The sequence below is a fragment of the Ascidiella aspersa genome, chromosome 4, assembly GCF_963924565.1.
Source record: "Ascidiella aspersa chromosome 4, kaAscAspe10.2, whole genome shotgun sequence".
In the NCBI taxonomy this organism is placed as follows: domain Eukaryota; kingdom Metazoa; phylum Chordata; class Ascidiacea; order Phlebobranchia; family Ascidiidae; genus Ascidiella; species Ascidiella aspersa.
Window position 1 is genome coordinate 7,127,921 of NC_139450.1, and position 24,447 is coordinate 7,152,367.

At 43.3% G+C, this 24,447-nt stretch overlaps 2 protein-coding genes across 2 annotated transcripts in view; one reads left to right on the forward strand and one right to left on the reverse strand.

Moving 5' to 3' along the window:
- Positions 1-17,332, forward strand: part of LOC146146915 (uncharacterized) — a 59,475-nt gene extending 42,143 nt beyond the window's left edge. Inside the window, exons 4-7 of the mRNA XM_083386617.1 lie at positions 340-904; positions 1,868-2,014; positions 4,816-5,296; positions 16,404-17,332. Of these exons, the coding sequence (XP_083242743.1) occupies positions 340-904; positions 1,868-2,014; positions 4,816-5,296; positions 16,404-17,296 (2,086 nt within the window). The 3' untranslated portion in view covers positions 17,297-17,332. The remainder of the gene's footprint in view (positions 1-339; positions 905-1,867; positions 2,015-4,815; positions 5,297-16,403) is intronic.
- Positions 17,333-22,605: 5,273 nt separating this feature from the next.
- Positions 22,606-24,000, reverse strand: LOC146146916 (putative MFS-type transporter C09D4.1). The gene has a single exon (XM_083387870.1). The coding sequence runs from the start codon at positions 23,998-24,000 to the stop codon at positions 22,606-22,608; it is 1,395 nt and encodes a 464-aa protein (XP_083243996.1).
- Between the last annotated feature and the right edge of the window lie 447 nt (positions 24,001-24,447).

Here is a 24,447-nt window from a genome sequence, read left to right on the forward strand (position 1 = left end):
CGTCTCCCTTTGGGAGAATGGATGTCCTGAGGACTGGGCTCGAACAATACTGACACTTCAGGCATCCCCGACCTACTTTTTCGTCAATGGGAAGAATACGCCACTACACCTTTACACTTCTTTTACATTTACTTTCTTAACTTCAATGGTGAAAATAACGGCCCTAATAGACGTAAAAAGCGACATGCTTTATTGTTCAAATGTTTCGGCAAATGCTCATGCCATCATCAGTGATATTTGGGCCGTTATTTTCACCATTAAACTTACGAACAGATCCGTATATAATGTTTCTTTACTTTCTTTTAGAAAAAAAAATAAAAAAAATCCATTATTTCGCAGACCTCGCAACCCGTTGGACTTGTACAGTTCACCATACAAGGGACCCCACGACCGTACCGACCGCCGCTCTCCCTCCCCCTACACGGACCGGCGCCGAGTCTCCAGGGAGCGTTCGCCCCTCCGGGGACTTCCCCAGGACAAGCCGGCCAAAAAGCGATCGCACGAAGGCTTCGGCGACATTAAGTCCCGGAGCCCGAGTCTTCAACAATCCGACGGGAATCGAAGCACCAAATCCCCGCCGACGCACCGACGAAGCTCAAGCCCTCTTTCGCGCGGCGGACAGCGGCACAGCCAGACCGCCAACCCGTACCTGGCGCCGCCGGGCTCGAAACCGGGCCTGGGGCACGCGGAAAAAGAGGCCCAAGTGGCCCTAATGGCCCAAACGCACCCCTATCTGTTCCCCCAAGGAATTGGAAGTCTGTCCTCACCTTACGCGCTGCAGTCTTACCTGCGCCAAAGCGAAGCGTCGTCGGCCGCCGCCAAGGCGTCAGTAGCTGGCTTTGTTCCTCCCACTTATTCCACGGCGCCTGCTGCCGCAATGTACCGTGCCCCGGCCCCGACTGACGTGAGTATATATTTGTACTTTTTAAATGCCCTTGCCTCTAACCGTTTGCTGATAGTTTTTATTTACTTGCCTCCAACAGTTTTACCTGTTTACGTTAACAGTTTAATTGTTAGATTCGATTGCCACACATTTTCCGACTTCCTGGCTTTCTCTCATTTTTCTCTGAACAAATATTTGCTTTTTTTTCTCATTTATAAAATGTCTCAAAATATTTTTGTTTTTTTCACTTAACTTCAGCCTGCATAACCTAATGGCAGTGGAACAGTAACCCAGCTAAACCGATGGTAATTTCAAAATTGTCACTTATTTCGTTTGCCACAAAGAATTAAAATTATCGCTGCAATTTTCTCGTCAATTAGTTAGAATACATGTGTCATGAGGATAATAATATAATATATTGGCTAATAATATATATGGGATAATAATATATATTTTATAAAAAAAACAGCATGCTTTAAAAAAAACAGCAATCATGGGATAATAATATATATTTTATAATATACCTTTCATTACCGCATTGAGTTTAGATGCGAAACGTAATAATTAAGGCGACGCCCTTTGGAAAATTTAAACGACCCACCAGGGCGTCGCAACGGACAGATTAAGAACCTAAGGCCTACAGAATTACCGCTATAACTACCTTACTTGTCCAAAACTTATTTGTTATACCTGCCTTGGTTTTACAATGGCGCCTGATCGTTTTACGAACGCCTCGGTTTTCGATAGCTCGTTTTTGAAGAATATGCCTTGTAGTTTATATTGTGAAAAAATCAGCGTGAAAGCTCAACAATTAGGTGTTTATTATGCCTGAATATTAATGTTTATAAAAATAAATGTTCATATTTTTCATATGTTTTGCTAAATATAGGTTTGCTGGATTGCTAAAACCAATGCAAGGACTATATAGGCCGACTATGAGTCGCAGCGCTACTTAACCCAACTAAACACGTGGCTTTGACGCAGGCGGCGGCCCTGGCCGAATACTCGCGTCTTACTGGAATCCACCCTTACGCAATCGCCCTGATGATGCCCCAGCAGCAGCAGCAACAGCAGCAGGCCGCCTTCCGCCAATCGGTGATTGCCCACGCTACACCCACGACCGCTCAGCAGGTTAGTATCGGGTTTTTGTGGCACGCGTAACCTTTTAGTGTGGCCCACGTTGTACTGGCGCAGTGTTTCGCAACCTTTTTTGGCTCGCGGCACCCTACAGAAATTACACATAGTTTGCGGCACCCTTGCTCGTATTTTTACTATGTGGTTAGCTCTAACGTTACACTAAACGAGATTGAATCAGCACATTAAGTGTGCAACAAGGTAAGTTTTTAATTAATTGCACTTTTATCGTACACAAAAATTTAGAGGCTTACCCATAAAGCAAAAATGGGAATCCTAAAGAATTTGAAATATCTCTCGTCACCCTTGAGCGTTAAATATGGCACCCTAGAGTTCCGCGGCACCCCGGTTGAGAACCACTGAACTGGCGTTTTTCTGTTTTTTGCTTGGTTTACTAAGTGCGGGCTGGTTTGTCTATTGCGAGATCTCAACAATAAGATATTGCGGCAATATTGGTCACTTCGAATACGACTGTTTTGGCAGTTGTTTTCCTTAGTTATCTTCTTCTATCTCTTCAAGTCGACTATATCGCATTGTTTATATATTTCTAACCGGGTGTGATTTACAATGCCCGAAAGTGCCGTAAGATTTTTGGACGCTTTAAAATAACAATTTTAACTCTATCGGTAAGCCTTTTCTTGTGTACGTTTAGAATGGAATAGATCCAATTATCATTTTCCGACGTGTGTGGAGTTCATTGTGTTGTTCCTGTTTATAGTGACCTTACAGTAAACCACCTAATAGAAATGCTGGTAGGTGTGCCGTAACCTGTTTATTATATCTGGGGTGTGTCGTATGCCATAAAAGATCTGGAATCACTGTAATACACCTCCAATGGTTACATCAACGTTGGTATGAGGGTTGCGAAAATGGGTATTTAGGTACGGCTGTCGTACCCCTTTTGCTGCCTGCCAAATTTGTAGAACATCTCAAGTCAAGTTTTTTTCTAAAATTACAAGTCTAGCTCAGTCAAAGTCATGAACGGCCCAAGTCAATAAACCCAGTCAAGTGATTTCTAGAGCAAGTCAACTACAAGTCAAGTCAATGATAAAAAAGTAAAACGTTACTCTATAAAATTTGTAAAACCATCTTTTATAAGCAATAACTAAACTAAAATTATCAAAAAACTTAACTATGTTAAAAGCCAATTGTTTTACGTACAACAATTGAAATCAATAACCATAAAAAAAAAATAAAAAAAAATGATAAAAAAATGGTGAATGGAATCACTTACCATTAAGTCAAGTTATTTGTACAAAATACTAAAAAGTCAAGTCAAGTCACTTTACCAAAACGACGTCAAGTCGAGTCATTGGAATAGAGCACCGCACGTAGCTCCAAATTATGACAAAATCTGCGGTCTGCCTTACGATAATCGCGTGGGCGTTGATTTGGCGGCTGAACCTGACATCGCATTTATGAAAATGCAGACGATCTTTTCGACTGCGGTTTTTCTTATAGGTCTTTCGAGCCGGGCGACCTTTTCTGTTGTTCCAAATATTGCAAAACGTTACTGCTCGAAGGAAACACTCAGAAGGGCTATCTAATTTACATACCGATTTGACCGCAGATTTTTTTTAGACTTTTGGGTTTTTTGGGACATTAATCCCGGGTGCTTTTCACAATGAGTCCATTTGTCTTTTCAAAATTAACCCTAGTGTTAAATAGTGCAATGCAAACTGGAACTGGCCTAAAACCATTGTGTCATTTTATCATCCATTTTAATCTACAATGATGTTTTCAAAGCACCTTTTGAAGAAGTTGTCCCTCGCGGAAAAGCTTTAGTTTGTATGAGCATTACCACGCATCGGATATATCGTACACCAGCCTAAAACTCACAGTAGCCCTAACATAGGATAGTTTCTGATCACACTAATTCAAGTCTATAGGATTGCTCTGATGTTAAGACTGGAATAAATCCCTGGCAAGCTGGTACAGTCTTATTATTTATTCATGAGGCGACGGGCCAGTTGTCTCTATAGGGCCAGGTGTGATTCATACGATACAGCCTGCGACGAAGAACCGCACAGGAAGCAGAATTGTAAACATTCCAGCTTAACTCTTCGCGCTGACGCGGACTCTTTTATTGCATTTGCGTCAAGTCATTTACATTTGTGTGTAACAAAGGTATTCCTGGACCTCGATAGAAAGACCTATACCAGACGAGGTGTTTTAACCACGCGTCCCCCGTCACCAAATCTCTCTTTAAGCCTAGCTAAAGGTTACTAAGTCAAGTTTGTGAATGAAAATAACTGATAGACGTTCGTTAAATCACGGAAATTCACCAAACTGGAGTCCCCGGACTTTTTGTGCTGGATTAAACAGTTTATGTTGTATTCAATTGATTCTAACAGAATATAAAAAAAGATGGCTTTATAAAATGTGGTGAAGTTCACATTTTTGCAAGGCTAAGATTTGCACCCGACATTTCTGTTAATAAACCTAATTATTAACGTTATTTTAGCTTTAAATGTTCAAAATGAATCAAGAGTTGTTTGAAACGTTAAAAATGTTACCTGAAGTTCTGTATGGGCTTTGATATTCTATGTCTTATTACAACCTCAAATCATTATGTTCCAAACTTCATTTTAGCCTGATTAAGCAAACAACCTCGGGCCATAAGAGTGTGATGATCACTGTGTTGTAAAATAGCTTTGTCTCTTTGGAACACAATATTTTTAATAGCTTCAATGGAAATACTAAAGTTCGCTATATCGAATATAATAGTTTTAGTATTTTTTATTGAAGCTTTTTCTCATTTCTTAAAATCAAAAACATCACCTCGTATTTTTCCGCAGGTCATCGCCGACCGAAACGACCGGGAGCACACCAGTCCGGTGGGTGCCAACCCCTCGCTCGCAATCCGGCCCCACCTGCACCCCGGCCCGGGTTCCAACGGCGCCAAGATGCCGGCCAGCGCCCGGGATTCCCCGGTTTCGTCGGCACCGGGCAAGGCGGCCAAGTTGCCCTACGCCCTCCAGTTTGCCCCCTACGCCGGCGGGGCATACGTTGGCGCGAGGACTCCTCCGGCCTACCAGGATCACTTAGACACAAGGAGCATCAAGAGAGAGGCGAGTCCAGTTCCTCCTGCTCCTCACCGTCGCTCCAGCAACCTCCCTCTTTACAAGTCCTCCTCCTCCTCTGCTCCGAGGTCCTCCGAAGAGGAGCGCGCTCTCCGACTCAAGAGGAAGTCGGCCGATGAGGACTTGGAGCGGATGGCGGCCGCCAAGGAGGCAGCGGCGACCTCCGGTGGGAAGAGAAAGAGAGAAGTAAACTCGGGTAAGGATCAGGAGACGTCCTCTGTCACTTTAATTCAGTGGTTGTCAAATTTTCAGTCCTGGGATAGGAATGTCCGGCAATTGACATTTTATTGTGCTAGTAAACCCGATATATTCGGCAAAAAGTCTGGCAATCAAATGAGATGCTATTTTTATCAAAGAAAGCAAAAGTGTTATCAAAATAGAACCATCGTTCTGGTGTTGTTTGTTTATGAATGGATTGCGAGCCAGGTCATCTCTTCATATTTAAACAAAACGGGTTATGTGCATGACCCTTTTTTTCTTTTTATGTCCTTAATCGTAAGGATATTTGTAAATGTAGGGTATGTATACGGCTTTTAATGCGAATTTTAACGGCGAATTCGACCTAGTTTTGCACCTTGCTCAAACGCTTCTGGATGGATCAGAAGGTCAAACAGCAGCCAACACGACTTTTGTTTGTTTTACGTTTTCCTGCGCCGTCGCGGTAGTAAGATGACCATAGAAAAAAAAAAAAAAACTTTAACGCGCGAAATTTCCCACCAACGCAAACGGATTTGCTTACACACTCGGTAAAAAACGCCACAGGTTACCGCTTATACACAGTGACAGCAAGCGAGCCGCATATATCAAGCCCGTCTTATAATCTTTCTGCCCACGCTCAGTCGGCTCTGGCAACAGGATTTACGGCCGCCTGCGCAGTATCAAGTACACGTCCCGGACTCAGATAAAGCAGTCTACAGCGGCTTTCCTCCCACACTGCTGTTGCTGGCTTATGCCAAACGCAGCCAAGCCTATAGGCGTTGTGTGTTGTCTGTTGAAACACCAAAGCGGGAAGGGGAGTCTTCGTCGACTGCGTTTCGCGTTTCGCGTTTCGAAACGAACCCGGTTGTTTGCGAATTGCGCCACGGGCTGGCTTTTGTGTGTGTGGTGTGTTTGGCATACTCAGGCAACTATATAATTTTAACTGTCTGGATAGAATTAGCGAGGTGGGGCGATACGCTGCTACTTCCTAATTCTGGTCTAATATCTAAAACGCATGTCGGTTTGTTGTAATCTCTTGAGTTGTGTTGCAATAGTTTATTGACACCCTCGGGCTGTGTGTGTACGTTGCTGCATCGCGTGCCTGATTTGCCACGAGTGGTGCAATTTTCGACGCATTTGTATAATATTAGCTACATGGTTTTATGCTGTGCCACCATGACGGTGTTTGTTCTCTGTGTGTGTGGGACGATAATGCTGCAGCCTAAATTGCAGAGCTTACGATTGGAACTCCGCTAAAGAACAAAATTTAAAAACATCGCTTTAACTCAACTTGATTTCTATTTTTCACTCAGTCCTACCAATCCAATTTTAAAACCTCTACAATTCCCAAAATTGTTATTGTCAAACTGTATGCCGCGGCAAACTAGTTTAGTTACCTATAAGAGATACTTAATGGTGCCGATTGTTTTGTAATTTCAAAAATTAGCTTTTTCGTATAACAAATAGGCATACCGGCACGCATGTTAGACTGATATACGCATTGTACATTATTAATTATTGTATATACCTACTATCTTGCCGTCTATAAGTGGCGATGGTCAAGTTATCACACAATAACACTATTGTTTGTACTAAGTATGCCGCCAATCTTTTTCGTTTGCTTAGTGTGCCACTAGCAAAAAATGTTAAAGAACCATTGATATACAGCCATGGTCCTGTTAAATCGATCCGTGGTGAATTTTCAACTAGGTAAAAAAATAAGGCCCTGCGCGAGCATATCCCAATACAACTAATCCATGGACGCCTCTCTACCGTTAAGACCACTCGTTACGACCTACAAAAGAGCCCTCAATTGTGGCCTGATGCTACGCCGCTGCGTGTGTTTTTCTCAGAACAGGATGTCACGGGTGACAATTCGTTTCCTTTACCTGTGAATTGCCGTTTAAATTCGGTCGCCGCGGCCTGGTGATTTTTTCTACCCGTCATCCCATGTTGTGTTGGCCGGTTGTGTAAAATACACCATGGAGCGCGGAAAGCACTACGCAGAGTGAATGCGAAGTGTGTTGTTTGTGCCAGCACATCTCTCAGCGCAGTGAACCTTTATTAGTAGTGACATCTTAAAATCCGCACTTTGACTTTATTTTGCGTATTTGTTGCTGGTAGAAAAAAGCAAAAGGCGGTTTAAAGCAGTCTAAAAGAAATTTGTCAAAGGGGCGTGCAATTAAAGACGAGACGCAAAAAGGAAGCGCGTACCTCTGTTAAAATTGCCCACGTTTAGCGACGCACTTACCTAAACCTACCTAATCGCGTTGCGCCCAAAGACCGTTGTTATTTTCTGGGGCGCGCAAACAAGTCATTTCGTCGCTTTCTCGTCGCACAATGACATCCCTTCACTCTAGGATTAAGCGGGCCCGGTCAAATCCTGCGATTTGCTTTCAGGAAAAAAAGGGGAAAATAAGAACTTAATCCGGACCGCTCTTGGCCAGAGCACGCTTCGGATTTGACTTTAAACTCGCGCTCCTATTGTGACCGGATTCACTCTCTCTATGGTTGCGTCTCGCGCTCTCAACAGTCAATTTCCCGCCGCCGGCTTTCTTCGCGAAAAAACCTGTCAAAAAAAGGCTTTGGAAAAATATTTGCCTCCCAGTCGCCGGTGTTTGCCGCCGCTCTCCATTGGCCTCTATCGAATCGCGCCACTCTGTTTGCAACGCGCGCGCACCTTTTGTGACGTCATGCGCACTTAAAAGCCGCCGATGAGTCACGCCGGGGTTGAAAGGGCGCCTTCGGTCGCCGGCAAATCGCCACCCGGGTTTTTGACATCGAGGCTCGTCGGCATTTTTTGCCGGAAACGAGCGCTCGAAACTAGGCGGCGAAAGTGCGACCGCTCGGGCGTGCCTTTTTATTGCAACAGTCTTTCGCCGCACGCCCCTTTGATGAATAGGGCGCCGGTGGAAATGGGATTCGAGCGCTGCGTGTTGCCGATGCGGGTGGTCTTAAGGGGGAAACGGGACGGGAGGTGTCGCCGGCAATATAGCGGCAGATACGAGGCAACACGCTCTTTCATGTTGGCGATTTTCGTCAAAGCGGCGACGCTCTTCCTGGAAGCCAGAGCGATTTTTGCACGCCAACGTTGCCCGCTACAAAACCGTGCGCTGTGGAAATTACAGCCTGTCAAAAGTGGCATAGGTAGCGGAGTTGTGCGTTGACGCCTTTTTCTATGTGTGTGTGCTTTTCTTGGGCGACGTGGCTAAGTGTCTTTAAAAATACAAGTCAACCCTTTTTTGTGTCACCACGTTTGAACACTCTGTTAAATACGGCGCCAACATTTTCACCCTTAAAACGTGTTTTAAAACATTTTTATTAGTAATTTTCAATCGCACGTATACGTATTTTTTATTTTTTGCAAAACATACAATCTGCCGAGGTTGTATTTACAGGCACGGCCAACAGCTGTCTTAACTATTGCTTATTAATAAATATTAACTTTTCGTTGAAATAGATTTCAAGAAGAATGTCATTTTCCTAATCAGGTAAATTTTGATCCCGACTTTTTCCTAAAATATTCTTAAATATGCAGCCTATGTCAAAATGTTGGATGACGCTACACAACGAAAGGTTTCGGTAGCAGAAAAATTACAAATATCTGTGTCATTCACATTAACCGTTGAATTTTTTTGAATTTTTTTTTATAGGCTGCATATTGTAGAAAAGGTTAGAACCACTGGCCCAGTTTACTTGTAAAATCGATGTTGGGAAGTGTTAGCGACGCTCCTCTACAATAACAAAAGCCTCGTCCTCAAAAACCGAACCATTGCGAGCAGCCAACCACTCCATCATCTATAGAAGCGCTTTCTCATGACATACTTGCCAATCGCCATTAGACGGTTACTTGTACACTACAGTCGATGGCATTTGACTGACGCTTTGCCAAATTAAAGCCGCAGCCGCCCAAAGCGTATCTTACTTGGGCCACCCGCGTATGTATTGTACGACATACCGCTCGAACGTGAGCGGTAAGGAAAATTACATAATGAACTTGCGGATTACGCTGTTGGCAAGCGGCGTAGCCAATGGCCCCCTTGGTTTAAGATCCGGGTATTTTTTTCTAGGACCCCTATAGTAGTTTACACACTCAACCCTACATCTTGGCCGCTTTTCACACTCCACTGCATTTTAGCGGTTCTGACAGCTCAGCACTCCAGGAAAGTGCCTGTTGTTCCAAACGGTCTTTTAAACTGTACAAATGTGGAAATAATGGTTGAAAAGGTTGCCTTTTTAAGCGGACCTGGCCCGTGTAAATTTACCTATAAGCCTGAGCGTTACGCAATCGTTCTGCGGTTATTTGCCTTCGGCTTTCGTTTCTTTTGCCTGTCGTGTTTATCCGAGGTCAACAGCAGTTCCCGAAATAGATCGGTCTGTGTGTGAAATGTGTGACCCTTGCCACCCTCAACGGTGACTAATTCGTGTCAACAAGGCTGATGCTGCTAATTTCACGCCTACGGGTCTCTGGCGTAAACTACAAAACACAAAATAGAATCCAGGATGTCAGATAATATCTAATGGGAGCCGATACCCAATGAAAATTTCGGTACAGGTCCGATACTAGCGCGGTATCGGTGCAGTGCCTATCCGATACCTAATTAATACAAGAATTTAATCCATGATTTGTGACGCAACGCAATTTTAATGTGAAAGGTAATCTTTTAGAAAAAGTAGGTTGGATGTAACTGAACTTTTAACACAAAAGCAAGTTTGGGTCTAATAAATCGGGAAAATGACCTTTTAACGTTTCAATTTTGTCTAATTTGCTGTTTAAACATAGTAATGACGTCATTTAATATCGGATCGGATCGCGATACTTTTACTAGATTATCGGTATCGAAATAAAACGTCAAGTATCGGACATCCTAATTGCAATAACGGATTGAGTGTAATTTGAAAAAAGGCATTACTGAGGCTTATCGTCTTGCCCGCGTTTATAACGACTGTCAGCATTAGGTTATTGACGCTTTGCTGCTGGACAATTAAGCCTGCTTGTTCGCTAGTCCAGTGTAAAGGCTTTAGTTTCCACTAAACTGTGTGGCCAGCTTCGCACCTTATCAGTCAGTTGAGACGACGTCTTGCGTCCAAATCACCTGCACAAAACTTCTCCGCCCCAAACCCGTGCTCGTTTTTTCCATAAACAAATTAAGCAGATTGCCTCGCAGCCCGCCGGCCGCGTCTTGCCCCGAATTAGGAGTCGCGCTTTTCGCGTCCTGGCAGCGCGCCAGGCCGCCGCGGCGCAGCTGTGCGCGATCCCACTTACGGTACGGGCCGCCCGCCGCTGCCAATCGTGCCGTGATTGTATTTCAAACTGGTAGCTTCCGCCCCCACGCCTCGGCGACCTGTCTCTTTCGCTGCGCGTCTAGACGTCGCCGCCACCTAGCCGCTCGCTCGGCCCGGACCCGTTTTCGCAGGGCTTGCATGTGGGAAAGCGTCCTCTTTCCGCTGTGTTCTTATTTTTGTGTTCTTTTTTTATTAAAAGCAGGCGATAAACAACAAAGAAAACCTTGATTTCCCCTAAAATGAATAGACGAACGTGAATTTACCCCACGAAACTCCGTAGAGAAAATATAATTTTTAGATTATTTTTATCTTGTCACGTGTAAATTTTAACGTGTGTAATGTAGAAAAGAAGCGTTCTATCTTTAAGAGCTAGGTACGGATTAACTCTTGATGTGTTTTAGCGTGCTGGATTTTAATATTGAGTATTGAGTTTAAAAAGAAGTTTATATAAAGGTATCTACCGTGACATATTGTATGTTTACACTAGACGGTTACTAGGCAACAGCCAGCTGTTGTTTTTTTGTTGTTTTTGTACGCTGTGTTCTTGCGGCGATTGACAAAACAACAGATTCAAAGAGGAAAATTTCGGCAATGTGATTAACACTCTGTTGGGATAATCAGGCGGCACTATATAAAGACAAATTGTATTCAATTCTCGACAAGCTTTCGCACAACCGTGCTTCTTCAACGTCGAAATGATAAAGTGCCACCCAATGTCATTTTCAGAATAAGACAAACGCATCCATTTTCAAACACTCTTTTGAGAATTTGATTTACACTCTGTTAAGAAGAACAGCGTAGTTAAAAACGGGAAATCTAGTCAACAGTGGCCTCACAATCTAGCCGTTCTTCAGTGCTCGGCGCAGTTGGCCTCCCTGAGTTCCCCGCAGACACGGTCACCACATCTTAGGCGACCGCACATCGCCATCCTTTCAGTGATGTAGCGAAAACCCTCTCTACCCGTTCGATTGGTCCGGCGACGACGCCGCTATTTTCGGAACGTTTTCCTTTGCTGCTGGAGCGTCTCGTGCGCGTGCACGCGTGTGTGCGCGGGTAATGGCTTGTGGCTTCTGTCCTTCTGGTTACGCCGATTTCGGACGGCCCCGGTATATAGCCGCACTTTACCGCCCGCAACGTATCGAGACCTGATAGTCAGGCGCCTTAATTGCGTAAACGTATAGTTTCGCGCTCTCCGCGAAAAGCCCCCTTCGCTCTGGCGTGCCTCTCCGTCGAACGCCTTCCTCGTTTTTAATTGGAATTAAAACCCGACTCTCTAAATTGGCGGCGCTCGATACGGAGCTGCGGAAATCGTTGCAGAGCGTTTGATCAGTTAAACTTGCCACTTCGCTGGCTCGATTTAATTATATTAGTCGTTGGAATAAGGTTATGTCAGTCGCGGCAATTTGATCACTTTCGCTTGGGCCAAAAAGACGCATTGGTTTAAATACAAACCTTATTTCGAAACACATAATACTGTATTTACGCTGAAAGTCGCATCCACATTTCTGGCCGCAATATGCAAGATATATTGATGCAACTTCTGGCCTGACTGCAGTATTTTGTGATTTTGACTAGAGTTGTTTTTCGGTCTTATAAGGTTTGTGATTTAACCATATGTAGAGAAGATAAGCAAATTGACATTTGTAAAACAAGCATATATTTCTTAATAAACAATTAAAATAATAGTTCGCATATTCGCGTTGACGTGGGTATTCTGTGCCACTTGATGTAAGGGAGAAAAAGGCTGTCAGATGTTTTAAGGATTTGCGTTCCATATTTTTTGCTATAGCTTGGAGATTGTAGTGAGACGTAGTAAGAATACCAAAGCGCATACAGACATAGGTAGCATTTTGGTCGTTTTGAATATCTCTTTATTCATTTTCAATGAAATTTTTTTTATTTTTTTTCATTTTCAGATGATATTCTTACTACATATATTATAGCTATTTAGCGGGCAGCAGACAAAGCGGATGTTTTCAAACGTAAGACTAACGAGAACTAAGATCTCATTCCATTACAAAACGCGATTATCATCAAAAAGTAAACTAGTTGTCTACATTTTCATTGTGGCATTTATTTTGACGATTGGAAAACGGGTTGAAATAACGAGTACCCATACCGCTCTTACTAAGGTCTTTAGGCTAATGAGCACTCATAACAAACGCGGTAGTTCTTTTTACAGAGAAGTGGTGTAAGCTTGCCTCCAATGCTTTCCCTTCTTCGTTGAGGCAGCTTGACCCGTGTGTGCTCGGCCGTGACGCTACGCATCCATCCGTGTTCGGTTGTTCTTGGCAGCAACTTCAAGGCCAAGTAGTTTCTAGCGTCTCGGCTCGATACAAACGACTGGCACTGTACTTGGCTACCGCGAGGACCAAGTCTATTTTTATCGCCGCGCTATTGCCTTATATCTCATGTGAGATCAATCGTCAAAGCGCGCTCTCGCTACAACTCCCGTGCCCTTATATGGAGCGCTTTTTTGTTTGCGTGGGTATTTTTTTCGCAAATTTACGCTGCGCTCATCGGACCATCGGGCGACCGTCGTCATCGGTCGCGCTTGAATGAGCACCGCTGTTATCAGGGCAAACAACCCTTTCCTCTTACACGGCAAACTAGCTAAGAGTGCTTCAAGGTTGCTCTGAGCTTTTGAAACTTTCGCAGCGCATTGGACAACGTTTCTCCTAACCTGAACTTATAACTAAGTCGACCTAAGCGCCCCAATTTTTGTCATAAGTTATATGGGATAAAGCTTAGGAAGATTTTGCTGATGTTCAGCCATTTCATGCCGCTACACCTAGGTTGTCATATGTGGAAACTTATTGTAACAAAACAACATGCTCCTAATCGTTTTTTTTTTACAAAAACTTCATTGCAACCTTAACAAATATTTTGTAATGCTTTCTTTCATTCTATTAGTATAATCAGTAATCGCAAATCAAGTGGTGCTAAAATAAACTGCAATCACCAAAAGTATAAGAAAAATTCCCTAAAATCAGACCCAAGTTTGCGAGAGAAAAAACTTTGAGAGACCCTTCTCGAAGTTTTATTATTGCAACAATCACTTTGCCACTTTGGGTCATAATGCCCCAAGTTCGTTTTCGACGTATCCGGTGTTGGCGAATAGGCAGGAGCTTCACACTGCGGTGCTCTTTCACTCAACGCGTTACCCACCCTCCCTACATGGGCTTCGTGTTTACTGTAAACCCGCCCTTCGGTCCCGTTTTGTGGGAAAATCGCAAAAACAAGCCGAGGGAACCTTAAACGACCTGACGCCGCCATCAAAAAGGAGGCCAATAAAAGGCGAACCGCCAAGTTCAAGTCCCTGGCCCGTGTCTGTTTCTCATGTCTACCCTCCCACGCCCTCGCCCGGTTTCAGGTGTTCCCGGCACCTTTTTTGGCCCATTCGCGTGGCCGCCTTTTACGGCCGGCTCCCTTTTGTCAACTGTTTCCCTTGGTGCAATTTTTGTTTCCCGTAAAAAGTTTTTTTTTTGGTGAATCAAACGACAGTAGATTTTTGGTGGCTCGACATCAATTAAAGTTGTAACTTAAAGTTCTACTATACTTGTCTTCGATCATTTAAGATTAGTCTTTTTTAAGTTCGCGACCTGAACCGGATTTGGGTTAACAAAAATTCAAAAAAGAAAAAAAAATATATAGGCCATGGAAACTGGCACAGGTGTAGAAACAGCCGCATATTCGTGGCCAAAAATGGCCCGTAAACTTAGCCTTCCGCAAACTACTTAGCCTTTCCTTAGTTTGCCCGTAAATAGTCTGGCGCCTGTGCTTTTGTCGCTGGGAGCACTCACGACCAGGTTAACCCTGACAGGGTCCATAATAAAGGTGGGGGGGGGTGTTTAAAAAGGGGGTTGAACCCTAACCTTTGGGGGTCCGATTAAACCACGACCCCAGTATCGCTGTCGACAAAACGCCAGCGCCAAGTGCGGTTTACAAACGGGCGAAAGTTAACCCGCTTCTTTTGAAACAAACCGCCACCTTTCCTTAAAGCACAGCCTCCCTGTTTGTGAAGATATACAATCCGCCCATCCCAACCACCGACTTAATCCCCCCACACAATGCCTCGCCTTGACTCCTAGCTTATCTTTTAAGACCCTGATAATGACCGTGTGTGTAGTGCGCGTGCATTTGTGTGTAGTGTGTAGTGCGCGTGCATTTGTGTGTAGCGCGCGTGCATTTGTGTGTAGTGTGTGTGCATGTGTGTGTAGTGCGCGTGCATTTGTGTGTAGTGCGCGTGCATTTGTGTGTAGCGCGCGTGCATTTGTGTGTAGTGTGTGTGCATGTGTGTGTAGTGCGCGTGCATTTGTGTGTAGTGCGCGTGCATGTGTGTGTAGTGCGCGTGCATTTGTGTGTAGTGCGCGTGCATTTGTGTGTAGTGTGTGTGCATGTGTGTGTAGTGCGCGTGCATTTGTGTGTAGTGCGCGTGCATTTGTGTGTAAGTTGATTTTCAATTCGAAAGCGATGTGAACTAAGAGTGTGTTTTCTTGTTTCTCACTGGTAGGTGGCGATTAACGTTTTTATCTTACGACACCCTAAGGAAAACATGAATGCACTCCCTACTTGCGTTTTGGCTGAGTGGTTTACTGTCATGTTACAAAACGAAATTAAAACAACGCACATCGAAAGTGCATAATGCCGAAAATAAGCAAAACATCTATCGATGTAGTGCACTCTTATTGTACATCAACAAATTTTATCAAAAAGCTTAACATTAGAGCAAAGGTTAGTAGAACTCAAAGGAATTTCTTTTCGAGGCCAAAACAAAATATAACGTCGTCAATTTTTTTTTGCGTAGACTGGTCATAATTTGGGTGGCCAAGGTTCAGTATGGGAAGCCAAGTTGTTTGCAAAAACAAGTTTAGCCACGTTTAGTTTATTGCAACAGCTGACTTGCTTTAGTCGCAACGCTGAAGTCCCACAATAACGCCGTCAGTCGATATTCTTTGCTTGTTCCAAGTTAAGATTGGTTTCCACCGACAGCATTAAGCGGATAATGATAGTCTGCCAAATCAGAATACTGGAGAAGTGTCCAATTCGAACGGGTGTCAACAGACCTTTCTGAAAATCGCCAAGGGATTGCTGTCTCTAGCTCATAATTTATTGCCTATAATAAGGTGGTGAGGTCTCGTTGATCGCATTAACCCCTTATCTTCCTCAGTCTAAAGGCCCGTTTACACTACAGCTGCACTGAGCTGAGCAAAGCGTAATTTGCATTTAAATTCTACTGTGACGAGAGTTTCAAGCTTTGCTAAACTCAAGCCCCGTGCAGCAGCTGCAGCTAGCTTAAAAATATGCTTCGGAGCGATTTTCACGCTTTGCTAAACTCAAGCCCAGTGCAGCTATAGAAACACGTTACGTTTGGGGCGATTTTTACGCCCAGCGCAGCTCACTGCAGCTGAAGTGAAAACAATTTCACGCGTGTTCGCTAGTTGACGGCGGTTTAAAATTAAAAAAAAAGGCCAACAAGATCGTGGCGTTCGAGTTTTACTTTTACATCGCTGATTATCTATTTTCTCCTGAGGGTGATTACCCCCAAAGAGGTATATGCTAATTTTAAGGGGGCAGTTTTGACAATGTTATGAGATGTAAAAAGTAGGGTTTATCACCCTTTCGAAGATTTTAGTTTTATTGTTCATTGTTATCTTGTTTCATGTTGTTTTATTTATTTATTGATTTTGAACTTAACTTTACAAATTGTGCAAAGGGCTTATCGATATCCGTTTTAATGCTTGGCAGTGGCAAACGACACACAAACGGTTAAGAACCACCAAACTGCAGCGTCTTAAAATTTAACCCTTTTCGCGCAGACGCCAACGCCCCGGACATCGAGGAGCATTTCCGTCGCTCTTTGGGTGGAAAGTACAAGAAAGAGCCCGAGCACCCTCCGGCGTCTTCCGTATCTTCGTCAGCCAACAACAAGGTCAGCATCACAGGCTCTGTGGACGACCACTTCCAGATGGCGCTGGGCGGCGATCTGTGGAGCCGACTCAAGAGCAGCAAGTCGCCCGACTCGACCAACAACATTAACAGCGCTACGAGCAACAGCGGCGAAGTCGCTCACAGAAGCGACCCTGCCCCTCCACCACCTCCACCGCCGCCTCCGACAGTGTCCGGCACCTATCCGGGCATGTTTTCTCACTTGGGCGACGGCAGGATCGCCATGCACCCCGCGCTGGCCGCCAAGCCGCTACCAACCGGTGGTAAGATGGTGAAGGCGCGGGGTATCGTATACCCGGAGTCCGCTGCTGAATCTGGGCCGCCGCAACCGCCAGCTGCTGCCTCCAGAACGTACAGCAGCACTTCGAGCAGCGGAAGAAGCGATCGCTCATCACCTCCTGGCAAGCTCGATATGCATTCTTACTCGGGCGCATTTCAGCAGGATGCCAAAGGGAGGGTAATGTACCAAGCGCCCGGCGCCACCGCGATCAACTACAGCGTACACTCGCCGCTTCAAAGGGACGCCAAGGTTCCGCCCGACCAGGATGCCCCACGAGGCCTGCCCCCCTCACCCCTAGGCGCCAAGCACGCGCCGCCCCCATACGCCATCGGCCCCGGGTCGTACCCCCCCAGCCCCGGCCCCCATTCGCCCCAAAGCTCATCGGGGTCTGCGTCGCGGCCCTCTCCTCCCCGCCAGATGTCGCGCGACGGGCGCGTTTCGTCGGAAGGGGGCGCCACTGTGCCCGTGACGGTGCAGAGCTGATGACGTCAGAGTTAATGACGTCAGAGTTAATGACGTTAGAGCTGATGGCGTCAGAGCGTTACGCTGAATGGATTCAATTTACCTGGCCCCGAAAAGGAACGGTTGCCGTGAAGAAGATGAAGATGTGTTCTGGCATTTGTTTCGGTTCGACCCGGGACTGCACTGAAACTTTCTGCTAGAGGTCGCCACCCTCGCGGTTTTATTTCGCGAAATGGGAGTTCGTGTCGAAACAGAAAAACGACCTACCATTCGCAGGGGTGAACTATTAACACAAGGGTCTTAATTTGGTTTCGCTCCGAGTGGTAGCAGCATCGCGAAAACATTTGGTTTTTAACATTTTTGGCGTTTTTAATCGTGGCACCGTTGGAATTAAATTATACCGCGATTGCATTAAACGCGGAATTATTCAGTGCCATGATGGTTGCGTTCCGCAGGACCCTGAGATGTCGCCATTCGTGGCAACCCAGATTTTTCTACTTTTGCTGCTTTTACGCTTTCGTATGTCGGTTATATTCGTTGTTGTTGTTGTTGTTGTTGTTGTTTTGCGAATCGCCACAGTTCCACATTTTCGACCTTCTGTTTTTTCGCTTTCTCGCGCTGCTTTTCTGGCCGCTTGCATCCAGGGACCAAATGGGGGCTAAACCCGGCTCGGAATTGTACGGGACGTTTTTTGCCAGAGACGACGTCGCCCCTTAAGATTGTGTTAACACCTTATAACATTTACTGCGGCTTTAAAATGCTAAAGATTTTAAGTTTGTTCGATACAGGCTTTCGGCTCCAAAGCGGCCAACGGCCTTTTTTGACTTTGATGGCACCTCCTAATCGGCCGGCGATACACATTACCGGACGTCTCTGCACAGATGCCGCGACCGGTGCAGGTGTACAAGGCGCTTAATCGGATGTCCATTTTGATCCAGATTAAAACGGACTGAATTTGGTCTCGAGTGGTTTTATGTTTTTGAAGCAAAGGCGACAGGACAACGCGCGTGTGTCGGTTACGAAAGCCCGATAGCCTAAACGACCCTAAACACACCGTACTTTAATATATAAATCGTTGTTTCCACATAATATTAATCAAAAAGATCTCCTGGTAATACCGTGCTTTCAATTCGTTTAAGTTGTACGCGCCGCATTGCAATCCCGAAGCTAAACCTGGTCCCCTTTTTTTGTGTCGAGTCCCGTTTTGTTCGTGTGTATAGTTCGGTGCGCGTGATGTCATGTGTCGTACGTTGTCGTTGTTTTTTTTTTCGACGTTCTTGTTAAGTTTTTTCCTTCGCCCCCGAATCGCCCTTCGTTGCTGTGTTCGTGCAAAACGAACCTGGGCGTCTCTCTTTTGCTTGGCGTCGCCGGACGGGACTGTGTGTGCCTTCCTCCGCTTTGTCGCCGCCCAATGTGGATCATGGCGCGATTATCCGCAATAAATGAAAACGACCAACGCAGGAAAGCAATTCGCGTTCACATTGCAGGACTTCGTAAATACAGGGTGGGCCAAAATAGGCTTACAGAACTTTATTAATTTTTTTGAGGTAGCATTGAATGGCCACCACGCTCACCTGACCTGACACCAATGGATTTCTTTTTTTTGTGGGTGTTGTGAAGAACAAGGTGTATGAGAATAAACCCAAAACAATAAATTTACTTTTAGAACCAAACCCTACTTTTTATAACTGTAAGCCCACTTTTGGCCCACTCTGTAAATGTCGCCACGCTGTCAAAGTTTCTAAAGTCTGTACTACAAAAATCAAGGAAGCAGTAATTTTGTTTTGAGGGTGCGTGGTAAAAACGTGATGCCAGAAAACAAGTCTCGTGCACAAATATACAACGGTAATGCAGTTTTAGGAGATAAAAGGCGCTTTTATAAAGATGTATGTTACATTTCAACGTTAGGGTGTATCTTTATAGAATCCAAGACCATCGGCGGCAGGTTTAAGCCAGTCGATCACTCTTCCGTTGACGCGTATAAATAAAACTCATAGTTTAAAACAGGATCAGACGTTTTGTTTAAAAGGAAGATATATTTCGCCAAGTGGCATCGTCATTTTCATTCGAATTAAGGAAACTGACGGCGCCACTTGGCGAAATATATTTTCCTTCTAAACAAAACGCCTGATCCTCTTTTTACTCAATTTTAACTATGAGCTTTATATGTTACATTTCTGAACGATTTCTCACCATGCGAAAAAACAAACTAAAGAGTTAAAACGCCATTGCTCGATACGTATCTTCATACATCCGATGAGGGCGTTGGGAAAAACAACGTAACAAGCAAACAGGAACATTTTTTATATTTTATTGCACTTACGCAACAAAGTAGAAAGGCGGACGAGAAATAAAAAATAGCTCCTATTAAGAAGCGACAGGTTGGGCTAAAGGCCAGCCCACTTAACTTTATGACATGCAAGATTTTCAGAATAGCAAACAGGAACATTTAGGCGGTGCTTGTGTCGTTGAACCACCATCGCACCCATCGTTTACAAAATTTCATTAGGTTTTTGTAGCTGTGTTAAGTGACCGATCCTTTGACGTTTTTTTCAATTTCAGACGTTTTTCTTTCTTTGTGTTTCAGTCGCACGCCCGTTTCAACTTTAACTTAGTACAAAGTAGGATTCCTCTTCGGGAATGTTTCGACGGGAAATTCCTGGAACTTCCCTCGAATTAACCTTCCCGAATCTTTTTTTTATAATCCCGGTTAGTCGGTAACATAGGTCCCTAGCAAAATTAAAAAAAAATTGTCTTTTTTGACTGATAAAAGGAAAAAAATATTACCAATCCTATTTTAGTAGTTACCTGAGTTGCTTTATTTGCGCTTACCAGCGGAAAATTCTAATTAAATGTATTCTACCAGTAAAATGCGCTTTTTTAGATAAAAACAAGGGTGCAGCCTTTAACACGAGGATACCTTGTAAGATTGTAGAAGCAATACTACAGAACATAAATGAGCTTAATTAAATGTTTCAAGCTAATATAAAATAATTTTAAACATCATAATGACCTAATTAGGTTTTATTTTTTTCGCCGGGATTCCCGGGATTTGAAAAAAAACGTTTAAACCCGTTTCCCGGGAGTGAAAAAATCCGGGAAAAAGAGGAACCCTATAGTATACAGCGATTTGATTGTTTGTTTTTATATTTTGACGAATCGCGTGGGCCGTTTGCCGGAAGATACATTTCCATTTTAGACGATTTAAAACGCGACTATACGTACGCCAGTGGTTTTCAACCAGGGTTCCGCGGAACCTTAGAGTTCCGCTTGTACAGTCCAGGGGTTCCGCAATTTCTAAATTCTTTAGCTAATGGAGGTGTTTTTATTACACTGGGGTTCCTCCAGTGAAATTATTGAACTGTGATTCCTCGAGCCAGTGGAATGTTTTTATAGGGTTCCACTCCGACAAAAAGGTTGAAAAGCACTGACGTACGCTATAAAGGAGAAAGTGGCGTAAAAATCCTATTTATGGCAATTGCTCATGACTGGTCTTTACTTCGTTCCATGGGCTTTTCAACCTTCAAACCTTTTTTATTATATTATATTGGAGTTTTAAAGAGTGTGGACAATGTTGGGATTAATGTAAGTTTATAGTTTTTGTTTGCTTGTCAGTTGGAGCTGCGATAGATCGCTTGTGGGAGAAGCTTGGTTTCGGTTCAATAACTAGTCGAATGAAAACATAAAACCAAATTAACCGAATCTGTCGAGTTTCAAATTGGCTGGAAGTGTAACAAAATTGGGTATACCTCAGATGAAGATAAATGCAATGTCCTAAGCAACTCATTTCGCCAACAAAAGAAGCAGGTTGAAAAAATTCGATTCAAAAGAAGCAGGTTGAAAAAATTCCATTTAAAAGAAGCAGGTTGAAAAATTAGATTTTTGTTGCGCGACAAAGATTTTATAACGCCGCTAGGTACGAGGGAACAATTATTGTGTAGAAAAGGAAATAAATAACATTTTATAGTTCCCTTTAGAATGAAATAGACGCGTAATCTGTAGAGCCTTTTAGTCTTAATTGAAGTGTTGCTTTCGTGTTTCGCTTGACAGGCCCATTTTGTTTACTTAGTACTGTAATGGCGGCCCATCACATTTTAAACAAGAAAAATATTGCAAGATAGTAAATTATTTATCCAGTTTGAAACTCATTAAAATGGGCGTCCTAAATACATTTCAAAGTAAACCAGAGATACGAGGACAACAGTTTGACACAACAAGACCAACAAAGTAACAATATCTAAAGGGAAAAAAATCTGTAATATCCTACCATAGTATTTCTTCCAACAACATCATAAAGCCAAACACGTTGTAATAAGCACAACACATTAGGACCTAAAACCGTCCTGAAGCGATTTTTGATCTTAATCCTATACCTGTGGTATAACAGGTCCTATATACTTTGTAATAAGGCTTAAATGGACGAAATAAGGCTTACAATTGTAGGGAGAGCACATGGGACTATTGGGTGATCCCGTCTGGCACTGACGGTTCTAGTGTCGACGTTGGGGCGCCCTGGTTTGAATGGTGCCGTTAGGTAGCTCTTATTTTGGCACCGGATAATAATTGGGTTTGAAATAGGGTTAGGGGAATTAGTTATAAAAGCAAGGTCGCGGTTGTTGATTATAGGAAAAAAGGTTATATACGTCTCATTGTGGCCATTAAGGCCTTATTCCGACGGGTTTAGGTCTATTTAGACGTTTGTACGACTGTTCAATTTAAGTCCTATTTCAAAATGTGTTTTTATTCCGACGTTGGTGTTCGAATTTCGGTCTTAAGGCCGTAGTCCGTTGGCAACAAAGACAAGACAAAAATGTTCCATCCATGCACCGCTAAATTATGTTTTGTGAGCATCACAGTTTGATTTGGATTGGTTTTGTTAAACGAATAATTAAGCTTAACAAATCGTGTCGATTTCTGATTGTTTTACCATATTCCATTTTTGAATAGTAAAAGACTCATATATTTTGTTATGGCGAGTTTTCACTTTTTGTTGATTGTGTAGCGGTTTTTGTATTTTAATGTACATTTCTCATAAAAATTGCGTGAGTGCCCAAAATATAAGAATATATTTTGAGACGTCGGTTAGCTCATACACATACATTTGAAAGTTTCCTGCTATGGCCTAAGGATTTGCCATTTCAAAACCAGGGTACATCACTGTATATTGGAAATGTAGGTTTACAGGTTCAATGTAAATTTATCATTCAAAATTGGTTGTTTGCAAGGACAATGTATTACAAAAGTATGCAACACAATACTTTATAGCTCAACAGTGAATCTAAATGGTTGTGTAAATTTCAAATCGAGTTTAGTGAAACGTAAAAACTCGTTTAGTCTGGCTCCTGTAACAAACGTTTTCTTTCATCGTTTTCGGCATCTGACCTATTTGTCGGAAACTTTGTTGACATCATCAGGACACTGGTAATGGCAGTCAGCATAAATGGTAAGGCAATGGAAGCAGCCGCATTAAAATAGCTTAAAAGTAATCTTCCAACCAGAGGATAAAGAAACCTGGTTAATGCAAGTGCAGTCACGGTTATCATTGTAGCTTGAAGAGGTGATCTCGGGTACGTCATTTCAAGAATAAGTTCATATATCGAGGTAATAATCATTCCATTGGCCATGCCCGCCATTAGAACGCCTGCAGAAATCACATTTAAGACTGACGTTACCGCTCCAATTAACGCTGTCAGGGTAGCAAGACTTTGAAAACTTGTGGCTGCAACTGCAATTGTTTTAAACTTCCTTGTTTTTGATAAAACCGGTCCGATCGAAATTCCACCAACCGCCAAAAAGAACCAAGCTGTCGTAATCACGTATCCTGACTTTTGATTGATGTCTGAATCGTTTGGAAATTCTGCATGCAATATAGATGAAAGCAAGATCGTGAAATTGCGCAACACAGGACTCACGAAAGCGTAACCTATCCACAGTACCACAAACGCGCGTTGACTGAATAACTGCTTTATATCCCGTAGGAAATCTACGGGCTTTAACTGTTCAACTTGTTGTTCTAGCATTTTGGCCATGGCGTAGCTTGGTGGTAAGGGTGGTCGATTTGGAAGAAACACGGCGACAAATATCATCAAGATGATAAGAAACAAAGATGACCCTGTTAGAAGTCCCGCCATTCTTTCGCCAACTTCAAAAAATGTTTGATTACTGTTGACGAGTAGTGGTGGTACAGAACCACCTATCGCCTCTCCAACACTTATCGAAACATACATGAACGCTACTGCTGTTGATCTCTCGTTTGGGGGAAACCAACTGTTGGCTACTTCTCCGATTATTGATATCGAAAGAATATTGCACATTCCAGCAATCAGCTCACCCACAATAACTAGTGGAAAGCTGTTCGGAATCAAAAAGGCAACCGACGTAATCAGCATACCACCGGCTAGACAACCAGTCATCATTAAATTGACAGTCTTCAGCTTCATTCTGGAAGTTGAAAAAGACATTGGAAGAGCAAGAAGAAAGAACGCGACAGATTGAGACAAAATGAACCAGTCGATCTGCCATGGTGCGACGTTAAAATGCTTGCTTAAAACATTGTTAATCGACCCGTAGCAGGCCTGATTGAAACCACGAAATATAATTGTAAGTGTGACATTGAAGAGGGCAAACCACCGTATCTTGTATGACTTGATTTTATAGTTGTTGGATGGAAGTTCTTCACTTTTTGCCTTCACTGTAACAAGGTTTTCCGGTTCCGACTTTGTCATATCGCATATACCCATAATTCGTTTATAGTACCTGACAAAATAAAATGTTGAGTATTAAGCATGTGTCTCTAAAGCACAAAATTGCAAACTAAAAACGTTATTAAACCACAGGCACTATTTTAAAGAACACAACGCTTCAAACACCTTAAAATATAAGCAGAAACATGCTTCATACCTGTTCCACACTCAAAAATCATAGAATAAGTGTGGTTTGCAGGCATTCATATTTGCACATACCTGTCCTGTCCCAGTTAGTGTCGATAATAGTTATGCATGAATTTACAATAATCTCCTAAAGCATGGCTTATTAATATTTTTCATGTTAAGTATAGGTGCCTATCGAGTTTAATAAAATTTCCTAGAATCCTAGAAACCCGGTGCAAATTACATTGGTCAATAAAATTTAACTTTTATTTAAACAGGAATGTGAGTGTTTAATATTAGATG